The sequence below is a fragment of the Limulus polyphemus genome, unplaced genomic scaffold (genome assembly GCF_000517525.1).
Source record: "Limulus polyphemus unplaced genomic scaffold, Limulus_polyphemus-2.1.2 Scaffold2144, whole genome shotgun sequence".
Lineage (NCBI taxonomy): Eukaryota > Metazoa > Arthropoda > Merostomata > Xiphosura > Limulidae > Limulus > Limulus polyphemus.
The window spans coordinates 61,886-79,622 of record NW_013667754.1 but is presented as its reverse complement, the minus strand read 5'-3'; the positions used below and the strand labels follow the sequence as shown (position 1 = coordinate 79,622).

General features: G+C 33.0%; 1 protein-coding gene across 2 annotated transcripts in view; it reads right to left on the bottom strand.

The window, feature by feature from the left end:
- The window catches only part of LOC106466080 (glucose-6-phosphatase 2-like), a 13,065-nt gene extending 6,099 nt beyond the window's left edge, over nt 1–6,966 (bottom strand). Inside the window, exons 1-4 of one of the 2 annotated variants that reach the window (XM_022394035.1) lie at nt 6,869–6,966; nt 2,369–2,466; nt 1,531–1,695; nt 687–802 (exon numbers count right to left, since the gene is read on the bottom strand). In XM_022394035.1, the coding sequence (XP_022249743.1) occupies nt 687–802; nt 1,531–1,695; nt 2,369–2,421 (334 nt within the window). In that variant the 5' untranslated portion in view covers nt 2,422–2,466; nt 6,869–6,966. The remainder of the gene's footprint in view (nt 1–686; nt 803–1,530; nt 1,696–2,368; nt 2,467–6,868) is intronic. The other variant, XM_013926324.2, reaches the window with a different exon arrangement.
- Between the last annotated feature and the right edge of the window lie 10,771 nt (nt 6,967–17,737).

The following is a 17,737-nucleotide window of genomic DNA, read 5'->3' as shown; positions in this document are numbered from 1 at the left end:
CAGTTCTTTCAGCACACATGGTATGACCTTGGGATACTCTATAAACAGTTCTTTCAGCACACATGGTATGACCTTGGGATACTCTATAAACAGCTCTTTCAGAGGAGAGTTTTGTTACAGTATTTCTCAAACTTTTCGATACCAGGGATCGCTTTCTAAATTGTCATGGGTTATTAAAATGCGAGTACAATGAAAAACCATTACGATTTACGCATGAATATTCTGTCAGTTTTGTTTGTTTTCGTGAAATCCCCTGGATGTTGACGAACCAGTGGTTGAGAAAGGCCTTGAAAGCGAAAGCTCTGATTTTAAACATACAACATTGGTGTTAGGTTGTTCACAGTAATCTCATTTAATATTAAAGTAAAATGTCAGAATCTACAAAGATGTAAAGCCATGTATACTAAATGTTCGTTTAAGAGCACAGGCTGAGAGGTCGGTCATTTGTATTACAGATGCTTAGTTTACACAACACATTAAGTGACGGATGATGGCATTAACTTATAAAAGTAGTTTGTCTTATCATACTGTAGGATGCAGAATAAAACAAGTCGATTTCATAGATTATTAGACTAATCTTTCCTTACAAATTGATAACGCTACTGTCATTGCTTTTGAATATAAAAACCAATAAAAACATTATTAAATTACCTATTGTTAAAAATAGTTTTTATTGAGATACAAACCTGGTCCTGTTTCACAAGTCATGAAGTATTGCTGTAGAACTGGGGTATTGGAGCCTGTCTTGTTGTAAACTTCAGTCTCGCGGACCCACCAGTAAGGGCGTTCCCCATGTAATATCCTGGTTTAAGGATACAATAAAACATCCTAGAATGCCCCTGAAATTCCAACTAATGCAATCCTACATAGTAATAAGTTTAGTACAGGACAAAATGCCAGATAATACAATCGTATATATTAATAGGTTTGGCATAAGACGAAATAGCAATTAATACAATCTTATATAGTATTAGGTTTGGTAAAGCATAAGTCACCAGATAACACGATTTTATACTGTATATGGTGTTTTATATTTATATCTAATAATATGACTGTTAGCAAGATAGTAGGGTTTATATTTATACTTAACAATATGACTGTCATTAAGATAAATGTTTTATATTTATACTTAACAATATGACTGTTATTAAGATCATAGTGTTTTATATTTATACCTAATAATATGACTGTTATTAAGATATCAGTGTTATATATATTTATCTAACAATATGACTACTATCAAGATAATAGTATTTATATTTATACCTAACAATGACTGTTATTAAAATCACAATTTGATATTTATATCTAACAATATGACCGTTATTAAGATATCAGTGTTATATATATTTATCTAATAATATGACTGTTATCAAAATAATATTCTTTTTTATTCGTCCAATGTAAAAGGTATTTTTGAACATAATAAATATTTGTTTCAGTATATGATTTAACAAGATCTATATTCATACTTAGGTATTTAATGCTATAAACTGGTTTAAGTTGAAAAAAGATAGATGTTATCTCTACCACTTTAAGAGTTGATTGGACCACTCAGCAGTGACGATAACCCACATCAACTGTTTACCAATCTTCCAGTTCAGGGAGAAAACTAGAGGAGCATAGATGAGGAAAGCGTATCTAGGATCGCCCAGGTTGGAAATGGTAAAAAATACGTTTTGTTGTTGTTGGAACCTAGAAACAGTAGTAAAAACCGTCATTTTGTATAGGACATTTATTCAATCTAGAATAAGTATTTTATTTTAAATAAGTACTGAATATTAGGACTAAATGAGTAAAGTTGTTTCTAATACTTCCAAAGTGTGGTAAACTTGAGTAAGTTTCCTATATAAATATTAAAAAAACAGATAACTTTTCTTGAAAACACTCAAAATATTTAACTTTTACCACTGATTGATGATATAAAAGTATTTCTAAAGATTACGAATATCGATAAAGGATGATAAGAATCCAACTGATGATTTCATGCGAACTAAACGTTTTAAGTTGTATATGCTGTTCCAATAATATTACAATCAATAATAATAATAAAAGCGTTTCCAACCTTATCTTCCAGACCATACTATAAGAACAACTTCATATTAAATTGAGTTCATTAGTTATACCTTATTGCCTATTTTTAATACATATTCAGGATCAGTATATTTTATTTAGCGTTCTTTAGTTCAGAAGCTATGGAAAACCGTATTCGAAACGTTCTTACAATATAAAATCTGGTTGAAAAACACATTTAGAAATATTGAAATTATCAGAAGAAAATTATCATCAACAGCAATGTAAGAATAAAAACGACAATTTTACAGAACATCTTTTAGGTTACTATTTAACCAATAAACAATTAACTAACCTTGTCTGGAGCATCTCGATCGCGGAAATGCTGCTTTTATACACAAAATCCATTGAATTCGCCGGTGCTGAGTTAGTCACAAAGTGAACAAGGTTTACCTGCAGAAACGTCACAGTTCAGTTTACAAACACAGAATCGTTATATATTTATCTTGAGTGACATATTATGCATCTAATCCTGGTAATCACAGAAAAGATAACGATAAATTCGCTAAAACTTGGATTTTCTTTACTCACAAGGGAATGGCTACAAAAGTCTATTCATAATTTCTTTAAGAAATCGAAACTTCTTCTATAAAAGTATTAGAATATAAATGATATTGTTTTCGTAGAAGATACACATTCTTAAATAAAGGACAAAATTAATACATCAGATTAAATCTAATTTGTTTTATTCACATTCTTTACAACCTTATATTTACATATAACAAACGTTTTATATAACAATATCATCATTTCCTTCTAAACATTAAGCTACGGATTCCACTAGAACTAACTCCAGAATATATTGCACTCCTGTTTCATCCTTCCAAATTCAGGAACATCTATACGAGAATGAAATGTGTCACTAAGAACATATCTAATAACTTATGATTACATTTGTTTTAGAGCAAAGCCAAATTGGGATATCTGCTGTGTATACCGCGGGGATAGAGCCCCGGATTTTAGCGTTGTAACGAATGAATAGGAAGATAAAATATTCAACATAGAAATTGCCTTATAGCAATAAGAACGTAAAACTTATATAATATTAATATATGGATTATTAGCTAAGATTTTATGTTGCACTAATTGGTATAACATAAACAAAGGGTATTTTAATAAAAATTTGAATGTAAGACACAAAAACCTTGTGACATGCGCAGTAAAGGATACCCGTAAGGATAAAAATAAACGATCTCCATCCCCACCACGCGTCTAGGTGACCGGACTAAGTTCAGTGCAGTGTAGTCAATTTATTTTTGCCATTTTTTGCTGCTTTTCATAATTACTCTTAAATAGCAGTATGGAATCCAAACATAAAAAATCTCCAAGTGTTAGTGAGGCAAAGAAAAGCCATAAAGTTTTGACATTAGCTAAGAAAATTCAGATCCTTGATAAGTTACAAAGTGGGATGACTGTAGCATCCATAGGCCGAGAATATGGCGTGAATGAGTGTTCCATACACATAATTAGGAGGAGTGAAGAGAAAATCCGTGCAAGTGTTAATGTTTCTGTCCCTATAAGTGCTAAGGTTTCTCAAGTGCCTAGGAAAAATTATTGAATGTGTGGATCAGTGAACAAATATGGATCTGTTGTTGATAGTGTAGCTATACGTGAGAAAGCGCATGGTTTGTATGAATATGTAGTCTCTAATGAGGGTGAAGTGCTGCGGGCAAGTAAAGTCTGGTTTGCCAAATTTAAGCAACACTTCAATCTGCATAACGTGAAACTGCAAGGTGAAGCTGCTTCATCCGATAGTGATGCAGCTGCATGGTTCAAGACGTGGTTCCTTGAATTCATTAAGGAAAAATGATATGCCCCTCAACATGTGTTTAATGCAGATGAGACAGGGCTCTTTTATAAGAAGATAGGCAACAGGACATACATCACCAAGGAGAAGAAGGTAGCATCCGGGTTTAAGGCCTTTAAGGATACTTTAAATGCAAGCCCATGTTACTGTATCACACCACAAACCCACGCACATTAAAAGGCAAGAATAAGCGACACTTGCCTGTTATTTGGTGTTCAAATGAAAAGGCTTGGGTAACTAAAATACTATTCAAGGACTGGTTGCAAAATCATTTGTGCATGAGGTTAAAGAATATCTGGCGAAGAAGAACCTCGACTCTAAGGTTATTCTAATTTTGGATAATGCTCCTGTCCTTGACCCTGACACACTGCAATTCAGCCATCCTGATGCGGAGATAATATTTTTACCTCCCAATACCATATACATCCTGCAACAGATGGACCAAGGAGTAATAAAGACATTCAAGTCTTACTATACAAGGAATGTCTACCAATGTGCAACCCAAGATATAGACTCTGTTGTTTTTGAAAACTGAACCAAGTTTTGGAAAGCTTATAACATAAATGACTGTATCGATATCACCAAAATGTCATGGGACGAGGTGAAAGAGTCTTCCATAAATACATGCTAGCATCATCTTTGGCATGAAGTCGTGAACGATTTCAGGGGGTTTCCAAAGGCTGAAAAGGAAGTTGCCGATATCGTGAGACTCGCTACAGATATCGGAGGTGAGGGGTTTAATATGAGGGATGAGGAGGTGATTGAGCTGCTGGAATTCCATCACCAAGAACTAATGATTGAAGAACTTGAAGAGCTGATCGTCTCCAGTGACAGTGATAAAGATGCCGAAGAAACAGAACCTGCTAAACCCATCCTCATAGCCAAGGATGTGTCCGATTTCCTATGGAAGGCAGATGAGCTCGCAGAAATGGCTGTAGACATGGATCCCATAATGGAGAGAGGCATTAAACTTAAAAGAGGGTTTAATGACGCTCTAGCACCCTAGAGAGAAATCTTGAAAGATTTGCGGAGGAAAGCCAAACAGCCGAAAATGTATCCAAGTCAGCCGATGTAACGCTTTTTGACTCCATCCCATCGACTTCTACATCTGTTTCATTGGAGTTTGAGGCCGAATTTTATGAAGATCCAGATGACCCATCGGTCTTTCTTAAACTAACCTCTCAGCCTCCAAATCTATTATTATCATCATCATCGCAAGTCTTCCTCTCATCAACGAATGTTCTTCGTCTTCATCATTCTTAGGTGAGGGTTACGATATAATGCGGTGTTGTATTATTTCATTTAACATATTTTCATTTACAGGTGCAGAATATCACATGTGGATGTTATTATGTTTATTATTTTATATCTTTAGTTCATATACAATACTGTGTAGGTAAGGCTTTTTATTTATATGTAAAAAAATCCATATATAAGCATTTGTCGGAGACTTAACGGGGCTGTGTTCCCGTATCCCTATTAATCCTATAATCTGTTGGGTGCCTCTAACATGGCTTGCTCGAAGAACGTATCTCCCGTGTTGAAGGAGTGTTCACCGTATGTCTTATACGAAATAGAATGAATATTCGTTTCCTTCTCCAGCTGCTTGAACCCTGTTGGCCTCGTTTCCGCATTAAACCATACGATGGTCAAGATGAACTTTGCTAGCAAACCAATGTTCGGGTGACACAAATAAATATCAAGAGGTCTTCAGATCTGGATTTGGAATTTCCAAAACGGGAGTATCACTTATCCTTAACAAAGGAGTATGAATCACCTTCTGAGACCAGGACCATCCAGAAAGAGACTTGCAACAAATCGCATCCCAACTATGGTAAGCAACGAATATAAATGTCAATGGAAATACGTGTCTCAGGTAACAGCACGCAACACAATAAAGAATTATCTCCATCTAAAAAAAGCGACACAAGTTGTTCCACGACATATCCAAGAGAGGATGACCAATTGTAGTAAAGTGTAGGAATATTACACAGCCAGGGAGAAATTTCAGTATATTTTGACACTTGATTAAAAGTATATGTACCTTGATAACTGCAACAAGTCTCTTGTCATTCATTGCTGGACAATGGGTGGAACAAATTTCCAAAATAGAACACGGGATGTCGAGAAAAGTTCATATCATAATCAAATAGTGCCCCATGGGCCTATTAGGGACCAGAAAAATTATGATCTGAGTGTATGAATATATTGCATCGCAAAGGACTGTTATATACCAAAAGCAATACATTTTTTAGGGCATCACACTTCCTACGTAACTCCAAACAATGTGAAAAAATAGTTCTGATACACGTCATTCCCTTTATATTAGCGGTGGTTGTTTTAATATAACGCCCTCTGTATCAAAGCTACTTATATCGTGATAAATCTAGTGTATCAGTATACATTAAACAATGTTTTCTATGTTACAAATGAAACTTTATTTCACCCTCAATACATACTAAATGAATGCTTTAGTGTACTATGATTGTTGTATCCTAAATAAACGTGTTATTCTGCGAACTTCATTAAAACTAGGCAATGTTTTACTGCAGATAATTAATATAACCCAAATGAATCTTTTATTCTAATAAATCAGTATAATGTCAATAAAAAATTATTTTACCAGCATCAGCGCAAACGAAATTAATTTTAATGTACCAAACTTAATATAATCGAAATGAAAATTTTATTCTAGCAAATCAGTACAAACCAAATGAATTATACAATAATTAATAAGATATAAATGAAAGTTTTAATCTACCAACATCAGTATAAACTACATGAATGTTTATCGTATTGATTTTCTATCAAACTTAATACAAACTATATGAAAAGCCTTATTCTACTAACAATTTTACGAACTAAACGAATGGTCTAGTCTATGAAGCTTAATACAATCTAAATGAAAGTTTTATTCTGCCAAATAACGTTTAAAGTAACATTGAAGATGACTAAGTACTTCTATATATTAAACGAAATATTACACACCCATTAGCTAGGATCCAGATCCTGTTCCAATCACTTGGGCTCTCTGTGTGATGACTGATTACTTTTCACTTGAATAAATAGACCTCACGTATACGATCACAAAAAATTTCCTGTTCCTCTAATATTCTCAGCTATTGGTTTCCAAATCATACGACATGATGACGCACCCTCTGATACAGTGGTGCTGAAAAGCCTAATGAAGGTCGTTAGACACGTTCATTTTAGTTTAATCGACAAATTAATGAGTTGATTTAAATATTCTTTTATAAAAACGATCGATGAAAATATAATATGATCGTTTGTTTGTACGTTCAATAAATGAAAAGATAATTATCAACTCATTGTCAACTTGTGGAATGAGTTTCGTCTTAGCGAAAGTAAGTTTAGGTCACAAGGTCACACTCATACGTCATGCGTAAGCAATAAGGTGGTCCATTGTTATTCAATAAAGCATAATTAACCTTACTGACACATAATGATTTGTGACATGTTAAACAAAATTGCTACGTGTTGAGCGTGCGAACTTAATGTCCTTCATCACATGCTCGACCAACGTATTTTCGTGGTTGCTTATTGTTTGCTTGTTGAGTTTCGCTCAAAGCTACTCGAGGGATATCTGCAATAGTCGTTTCTAATTAAAAAAAAAACAAAAACAGAAGAAAGTCAACACCACCCACCATTAACTTTTGGGCTACTCTTTATCAACGAATAGTGGGATTTACCATCACATTATAACGTCCCCATGCCAGAGAGGACGAGCATGTTCGGTGACGGTTTCGATTCACTGACCCGCAGATTGCAAGATGAGCGCTAGGTAGTTTCATGGTTGTATAATATCAAGTTTATCTGAACATAATAAACAGCAATCGAAACCACCTGCATCACGATAAAACTGAATAGATGTTTAAAAATTAACAGCATCATCCCTAACGTTTTGATATTTCTTATTCAAGTTTTTTCGGGGAGGAGGATTCTAGCTTTAAGCCACTGCAGTTGTGCTGGGTATGAAGGTTAAAATGTTCATGGATGGTTAACTGTTTCTACATCTACAAATTTCCAAAACGATGTTAGGGAATCGTTTATAGAACAAAGGATCAGCTTGGAGCACCATGAATTTTCAAAATAGGTCTGTAACAAATGATAAGCAAAGTGTAAGAGGTCAGAACCAATGATACAATGGTCAGTGGCCAAATCCGTCCACGTGCCCCAAGCAACACTAGTCTACATAATCAAGATGGATCTCCGTCTGGAAAAACGACACAAATTTGGTGTACAAAAGTTGCTTCCACGACACGTCGGTTCAACTGTCACGCACCTCAAGTAGCTGGAGAATGAAATGAGTATCCATGCTGTTCGTTATGAAGACACAACGATAAATCACCGGAAGCAACGTCTATGAATTTCTGTGAGAACGGACTATTGAAACAGCCGCTGGGAAACCGTCGCCATTGTACATTAGATAGATTATGGAAAGCTGTGGGATAGAGAGGTGTGCTCTGAATTTAATAGCCTTACAACGAAGCCTTTATAATGTAAATTACGCTGCTGGGCTATTTTCAAGATGCAAGGTGGTCAAACAGAGAACGACTGGACTGTAACGACGTGGTGAGCCGTTTCAGTATAAAGTGCTCAACTTCAGTACATACCGCACTTTCAAAACACGCTTAATTTATGTTACTGAATCAGAACAGTGAAAGCTAAAAGCATTGTATTCAGTCGGCTTCCTCATTTCGTGTTGAGAGACTGCTTAGTGATTAATTGAAGGCATTTAATCGCTGGGAATAAAAGTAATTGTATAAGAACAGATAGGATATATATATATATGTAAAATAATAACAATCTGGGTTTAACGTGAGTGTAATGTAATATTTTTAATTAAAATTTTGTGTTGCCATTTCATATACAAGTTTGTGTTGTAATCTCGTTCTATACAAGATTGTGTTGTAATCTGGCTATATGCAAGTTTGTGTTGTACTTTCGTTATAAACAAGATTGTGTTGTATCTCGCTATATACACGTTTGTATTGTAATCTTATTATATACAAGTTTGTGTTGTACTTTCGTTATAAACAAGATTGTGTTGTATCTCGCTATATACAAGTTTGTGTTGTACTCTCGTTATAAACAAGTTTGTGTTGTACTTTCGTTATAAACAAGATTGTGTTGTATCTCGCTATATGCAAGTTTGTGTTGTAATCTCGTTATATACAAGTTTGTGTTGTACTCTCGTTATAAACAAGTTTGTGTTGTACTTTCGTTATAAACAAGATTGTGTTGTATCTCGCTATATACAAGTTTGTATTGTAATCTTATTATATGCAAGTTTGTGTTGTAATCTGTATTTGTAAAAGATTAGGTTGTTTATAATCTCCTTATATACAAGCTTATGTTGTAATCTCGTTATATGCAAGTTTGTGTTGTACCTCGCTATATACAAGTTTGTGTTGTTATCTCGTTATGAACAAGTTTGTGTTGTAATCTTGCGATATAAAAGTTTGTGTTTTAGTCTCGTTGTTTTCAAGTTTGTGTTGCAATCTCATTATAAACAAGTTTTTGTTGTAATCTCGTTATATAAAAGTTTGTGTTGTAGTCTCGTTTTGTGAAATTTGTTCTGTAATCTCCTTATATACAAATTTTTGATTCATTGATTTGTTTGTTTGTAATTAAGCACAAAGCTACACAACAGGCTATCTGTGCTCTGCCCATCATGGGTATCGAAACCCGGATTCTAGCGTTGTATGTCCGCAGACATACCGCTGTGCCAATGGGGGGGGCTTATTCATTGAGGGAACTTGATCACGAGGAACAAATGTTTTTACATAAGACACAAAAAAATAAAACAGTGTATGAAAAAGAGAGATGTTGATGTAAAATAATAAATATTCATTATATACTATAGAGATATTGATGAAAGAAACACCGAAGTATTGAAAAGGATACTGAAATAATGAAGGAGCTAGAGTGAAGAACACGTGACATTTATACAAAGCCTTCAATATAGTAACGCTAGAGGATATGATAGTCAAGCACACAAAAGAAGGTGATTTTATTTGTCTGTTGGAGTATAACGACGTAGAGACAAAATAACCTCACTTTGATATTTCCGTGTCACGACATAGAGAGAGAGGGGGCTACTCTACTCGTATGTTGCTGTGTCACGACATAGAGAGAGAGAGGGCTACTTCACCTTTATGTTGCTGTGTCACGACATAGAGAGAGAAGGCTACTTCACCTTTATGTTGCTGTGTCACGACACAGAGAGAGAATGCTACTTCACCTTTATGTTGCTGTGTCACGACATAGAGAGAGAAGGCTACTTCACCTTTATGTTGCTGTGTCATGACATAGAGAGAGAAGGCTACTTCACCTTTATGTTGCTGTGTCACGACATAGAGAGAGAAGGCTACCTTACTTTGATACTTCTGTGTCATGACATAGAAAGAAGATGACCTTACTTGTATATTGCTATGTCACAACACAGAGAGGAAGTGACCTTACTCGTATACTGGTGTGTCACGACATATCTGGTAAAGAAAGAGACTCAATAAAATAAAGTTTATATAATTTGAATTCAGTACAATTTCAAGACATACTTATGATAGATTCACGGAAGAGGACGTAGAATTAATAGGTACATGGTCTTAGAGGAACTATAATGATGATCAAGTAGCATGTTTAACATACTTAGACTTTAAATATCTTTTATATATGTTGAGGAAAATGACACATTTTAGGAGCAAAAATAATACAGAGTTAGTCTGTTGGGTTTTGCGTGGTGCTAGTCGAGGGATAATTGCGCTAACTGTCCCTAATTTTGAAGTGCTAGACTATTCAAGACCATCCATCTTCAACTCTTTGGTTTCTCTTGTCAGACGGATAATTTAGATTTGACTCAAGTCTCCAAATCGCAATCTTTGTGTGTGTGTGTGGTAAAGGGACACGAACCACAGTCCGGGATCGCGATCTTTATGTGTGCGTGTGTGTGTGATAAAGGGACACGAACCACAGTCCGGCACGATAACCACTGAGTCACGCAAGAACATCAATACAGAGAAATGGTGAACAACTTTTTCAAGTCAGTACACCCTCCCCCCAATAGGGTTATTAGTCCACATATACTCAACCTTCAATTCACTGATAACCTTTTTGTGAATGTAAGTAATGTGGAAATATACAATTAAGTTTGAGAATATCGCTTTATAAAAGGCACCAATTAAATACATCTTTGAATATAGTTTGATGTCACGTTTTTTTCTAGATAATCATTCGATTGACTGGTAATTCTAAAGTAAAGGAAGAGACCACACGAATATAAAGGAAACGTATTTAATTATTTTCAAATACGTTACGCTATCTTGTGTGTCGTCACAAAGGTTATCTTAATAACCTCAAAGGGATTTCCCTATTAAGCTGGTTGTGTGTTGTTACATAAAAGAACGCTGTTTGGGTTGAATCATTAAAATGGACTCTAAAAGTATCTTTCCCAAGTTAGTTCATTATAAAATGTATATGATTAACATTGCAAAGAATTTTGAGCAACAAGTTTGGCGAACTCTTGTAACTCAATGGGAAATAACTTTTCGAACTTTTTAAAGAACGACAATAGAAAAGTAACGTCATCGTTAGCATTTTAAGATTGTTTTCGTCAGCTTTATGGGAATATTGTAATGGAACTACGATGTACCGCATCCCACTAAAATTGTAATTAAACTCACAGTTTATATATTTACTACTCAAACTTTTTTGTATCACTTTGTGGTCAATTTTTAAAATGAATATAGCAGAAAATATTTGGCTAGTAGCTATCTGAGAGTTGCATAATGTATTATTTTACATATTCTTAAATTCAAACGCAGATGTATTCATTTTGTCCCCCAGTATGTCTTTACATAACTGAACGTGGACGAGAAGAACCTTCAAATGGAACATTTTAAGTGTACGGAAATATAAAAGTTGATCAGAAAATAATAGACAACAAATTAAATATTATCAATAGCTATTGTCATTCAAGCTCCTTGATGAGAGTCTAAATGTTGATCATTGGTAGACCATCCCATTTCTTCACATGGGCGTCTCCTAGTTCTTGGAGAATTATGAACTGAGTAGAACAGGCCTATACAGCGAGCTGGAGGGAGTTCGAAATATGATCGTTTAGGGATAAAGCGGGCAACCCCATACCGACAATATAGCTTTCCTCTAAAGGAACTACTCCACGATTGCAGGAAAGTGTGGATCACATCATCATCCAATAGGAAATGTCGACACCAATAATGCTAGTGTATAATCTTACAAAAATGTTTAGGATTTTCTTATTTACGTTGCACAATTGACAAAATTTCTTCTTGAGACACGTTGGAATCTGTCTTGTATTTGAAACTGACTACGCCTCAGACCACGATAGTCCCACTATCTTATCGATCTTATATAGCTTTGTTTGCATTGTTGTAGCTTTTCCAAAGTCGTGTTTTAACTACAATTGTTTAGGGGTATCTATAGTATACGACTCTCCACATAATAAATACACTTTTCAATAAAATATCTCATTATTAAATTGCCTAAGAAACATTCATGGTTTTTTATCTGTTATTCTGGGTTGAGTGTGATTTAACCTCTTCATTTTGTGAGTGTATTGTAATGACAATCCTACATTAATTGTTTGTAGCCTTCATGTATATCTAGTTAACTCCTCCCACAGTTCTGAAGCTAGAAGGAGCAAACTTGGCAGGTGGACTTGAGAAGTCCTTATATGTATATGGCATAGTACCTACTAAGGTGTAAGTTTTCAGGATTGTTGAACCTGAATCTAACGTAGTATTTTGTATTCCTGGTTGCCCTCAGAATCCCAGGGGCTATACATTTTAAACTGTATTCATACCTCCTCTCACTAGTTGGACCAAACATGGCACACATACTTGGGTACCACAAGCAGATGTTCTAACAAGTTTCTTTGAGATATGGACTCTTTTGGGGTAGCTATAGAAATACCTGGGGATAATAGAAGTGTTTGATATTTGAATCATAAATGGGCCTTTGAACCAAGCAGGAGAGAAAAAGAGTGGGTATTTTATGCTGGTATCTAGAATTTGGTGAGTATGGAGTAATTGTATTATCTTTAGTTTTGGCTCTTTTATTAGACCTTTGTGGACTGCATCTCGATATTTTTGGACTGCTAGTACAGATTATTATCTTGAAAAAAATACTTCCTCTTAAACAAGAATTTTACGTTCCAATACCAATATCTCCAATTTTGTGTATTATAAAACTCATCATTAACAATTTTTATATTTGAGTTGCTATTTGTTCCAGTTGCAATAACAAATTGAGGCGAGTATTCTCTACTTTTTGTTTGTTTAACTTACCCACTTTTACATTACATCTTTATAAGGTTTGTCCTTTTATATAACTTTTTTGATATCACATCTATGTATAGATTACTATTTATTCTAAATATTGGCTATTCTTTTTAGATATAAAGTATTTTGATGAGATACTACTTTTTGGTTTATTATCCTAAAATTGTTTAAAAATAAGCTTCCAACCAAATTAGGATTTGAACTTCAAATTTTAGAGGAAGCTATCATGACAGAAGCAGGATCTTAAATAACGATGTCTTTCCATTGTTTCATATTTTTCACATGCCCCTAAGGTCATCAGTTTTAACCTAGTGGCTGCACAGAGAAATCCACCTTTGAAATTTTCAAGACAATATTAATAAAAACCGTTATTATATGTGCTACAGTTGTCAAACCCAAGTTAAAATTAATTTCTACCTGTGGAACTTTGTTTGGTGTCCACCCTTTGTTTTTTATGTGTTTTGCCTCTTCAACAATAACATCATTAACAACAACAATAATTTTACAACTGTTTTAATTTATATTTCTCTTAATATCAAGCTGCTGTTTCTAATCTGATGTAACAGTGTATAGCTGTTTAGAAACATAACATAGTGCCATTCCAGCGTTTGGAACAGACTGAACCAAAGTGTCAAGTGTATAGTGTCGAGGTAGTGTTACTCCATCAATGTTACATAGCTGGACTTACTAACATACCTAGATCTACAATTTTTTGTTTTAATATCATCATCTAGAATTTTTTGTTTTCTCATTTTATATCTACAATTTTTCCTACAATTCTGCAAGTATATTATAGTCTCATTTTATTCAATTCTGTGAATGTTATAATCTCATTATATTTAATACTGTGAATGTGCTGTAATCTAATATACACAATACTGTGAATGTGTTGTTATTACAAATCTCTACTATTAAGTGAATATGGATGTTACAATTATAATGTTAATAATTTAGAGTCTCTCTGTTAAAACTGCTCTGCTTCAGAAACCACAAATTCAACATAGATATTAATATAGACAATATTATTTAATTTTACAAATCAGAAAGAAAGTGTATGTGAGAATGTTTGGACTTTTTATTTCATTATTCATATTAAAAATATTTTAATGCTGGTGTTAATTTAAAGGCTCTTTTTAATTAGGTTTTGATTTTAAAGGTTGGTATTAGGATAATTTATTTTATAACTTGTTGTTTTTTTGAAAAAACTTAAAAGACATAAAATTGAAAAAATATGTATATTTCATACACATTTTAATCTTCAATTTATTATTTTCAAAAAGTGTTTGTTGTTTTCTGGGTTTTTTTATTGAAGAGTAGCCTGTGATGCTACAAAAGCAGCCCAATAAAGAAAATTTTGTTAAATTAAATATGGTAAAAAAAAGTGATTCAGTTTTCTTATACTTAATCATCTTCAAGTGAAACCATCTTGAAGAATAATATATATATATATTAAGAAATATTTGCACAATTATATGTGAACTACACACAGTTACTTGCACAGTACACATATATTACTTGTACATCTCCACATTTCATAATCTGTTTACTTATTGTTCATGAAACACAAAAGTCCCTGATTGACAGAATATGACCCAACAGACAGTTTTCAATGCCAATATATGGACTAAGGTTGGGGGGGGGGGAGTTAATCACTATTACAAACTAATATTACTAACAAATACAAAACGTGTCTTCTAAGCAACAGACATGAAAGACAGAACTGATAAATACCACACAGCTAATATACAAAATATAGCAACAAACTAGGATTTGATTCCCAATACAACACATAATGACAAAGAAAACACATACTTTAATATATATTTATATATGGAGAGAGGGATTATAAAAAAATTGGTTCCCATTTTGATCTTTGGTTAGTACTAATTATAAAAATAATATCATGATATCCTCTTGCAACAGGAATAAAGTGTAATTTCTCAAGTGTCTCATATATAAATATTAGTAATAATTCCTCTTTACACAGAACTAGGAAACATCTTAATAGGACTCTTGTACCCTGAATTAAAGTCGTCCAAGTATGTATTGTTAAGAAGGTAGAAGAAAACCTTTAGCGTAGATGCTTCAGTTTTACTAGTTGTGATGTCAATTTGTAAACTGAAGATGATTTTCTCATCTTGATTTACCTAGTGAAAAAGTTCAATGAAAACAAGAGAAACTAGGGTGCAGCTAATTCTGACTGAACTTGCTCTGAATTCTTGCTGAGAGGTACTGAAGGTGATATGGGGTTACTAGATTACAAATGGTTCCATTTCTTACAAACTATATGAGGTCCAACATGACAGATTTGCTGATTATGATAAAAACATGTTTTTAACCCTTCTGTGTCACATTGTTTTTGGAAATTAGCTCAAAAAGGCAGGTTTTATATTTTGTTTTTTTGATGATAACAAGCAAATAATGAAAAATATGGTGAGAAATGGTTTGCCCAAATTATCTTGGGCAAATATTTTATGAAACATGGAGGGTTCCCAAATTATTTGGAATGAATCACAAAAGGGTTTAATATGGTATGGAAGAACAATAAACTGTCTTGAAACATGCATAGTGTTCTACGTGGAAAAAGACCTATAACAGCAATTTCTGCCATTTTCACTTGCCAGAACTTGTGGAATGTAGGCTTCAAAGGAAAAAAATAAAAAATGTTATTATATGACCACGGTTTTGAATAAATGATGTATTTGTGAAATGTACAGTTGTCTTATTTTTCCTCAATTCTGTAATTATGGAGTTTCACCAAGTGCCTGACAGTTTCAACTATGAATTATAGAATTATGGTTGTTATATATATATAGTCCTCTGAAATATGCCACGACCTTGTTCTTTCAATGAAAAGATGCAATAGTAATTAAGGTGTAAATCATCTATCGTCTCAGCAAAAAAATAATAATTAAACAAATGAGATAGAAAAGAAAATTTTCAAAATAAAAATATTTAATTATTAAAAACTGATGATAAAAAAGCATAACTGTATAAAAACATATAACAAAATGGCATGAACTTCCTTTACTCAAACAATTGCAAAATGTGTATTTTTGCTATTAAGCAATACTAAGAACAATCTGAACAAATAAATACATTGTGTTATTAAAAGGTTTTTTTATTGGCATAACATTCCGAAATTTTTTCTCTTTCACTGAACATGTGTCTTTCCTACAAGGAATAGTAATAAATCCATAAAAATTTCAAGAGAGAAAAGGATTTTTTTTTAGTTAACTCAATCATCTAATGAAATATTCATGTGGATTTATTTAGATAATACATACTTGTGTGGAAAAATGAATATGAACTTTCTGTTTGTAGAAATAGACATAAAACTACTGTGAATAAATTAATAGAAACTTTATTTCTGTTGAAAAAAAAGACATGAAATGAAAGGTATTAATTTAGGAAAAAAATAAAGACATTGTATAATTTCACAAAATTTCAAAGAGAACTACTGGATGTATTTCCTAGAAAGGAAATCGTCTAAAATAAACTTATATCTATTAGAAGCATTGTTTGGATTCAAGTTGACAGTATTTATGTACTAACAAACTTCTTATTTATTAGATGCATTATAAAATCTATAACAAACATGCTCCTTTCATCTAGTTTAGAATCTCAGCCATGTATGGAGAGCTATATATCCACCAGAAATGAGAATTAACATATCTGTTATGCACAGTTTTATTCAAGAGTTGTATAATATGAAACTGTTGGTTTACACAAAATCTTTGACACCCAGTCTTTAATAAAATCCTGTTCATTTCAGATACATATATTTGGTATAATGAACAACATTTCAATGTTTTGGTTATACAGAAAACATGATGTGTACCTACATACGAGTGTAATCTTATCATGATGATATCAGCAAGATATTATTAATAGTACAATGTATTTACTAATTTAGTTTGATTTATAATTATATTATAACCTACCTTAATACATATAACTTTGAGCTGAATTTAAACTAATGGATCTAAGAGTTAATATATAAACCCGAGGAAACACTAAACTAGTCTTTAAATTGTATTTATTTAATAAAACAATGTATTAACCTGTTTTACAATTTACCAGTAATTGAGTAGGTTGAATTGTAGCTAAGCCTAAAGTACCGTTACACATACTAATTTCACGTAGTATAATTTACACCACTAAACTTTGACAGCCTTACTTTTATTTAACAATTTTACTAAGTATAGTTAATTTTTTTATTTAACTCAAATTACTACAAATTATAATATTAAAATGATATAATATTCAGAAATCTGTGAGCTCAACTTTTCAACGTCATATCTCTTCCGTGGTGCCCTCTAGTATTTTACATCATAAGTCTTATTGTATTACCATAACATCAGGATTACACTTACATCTCATATATTATCAGTCTATTCCATAACCATACCATCAGGATTACATTAATATCTCGCTTACGTCATCAGTTTATTGTTTAACCATAACATTGGGATTACACTAATAATATTAGTATTAACATTATGTATACATCAAA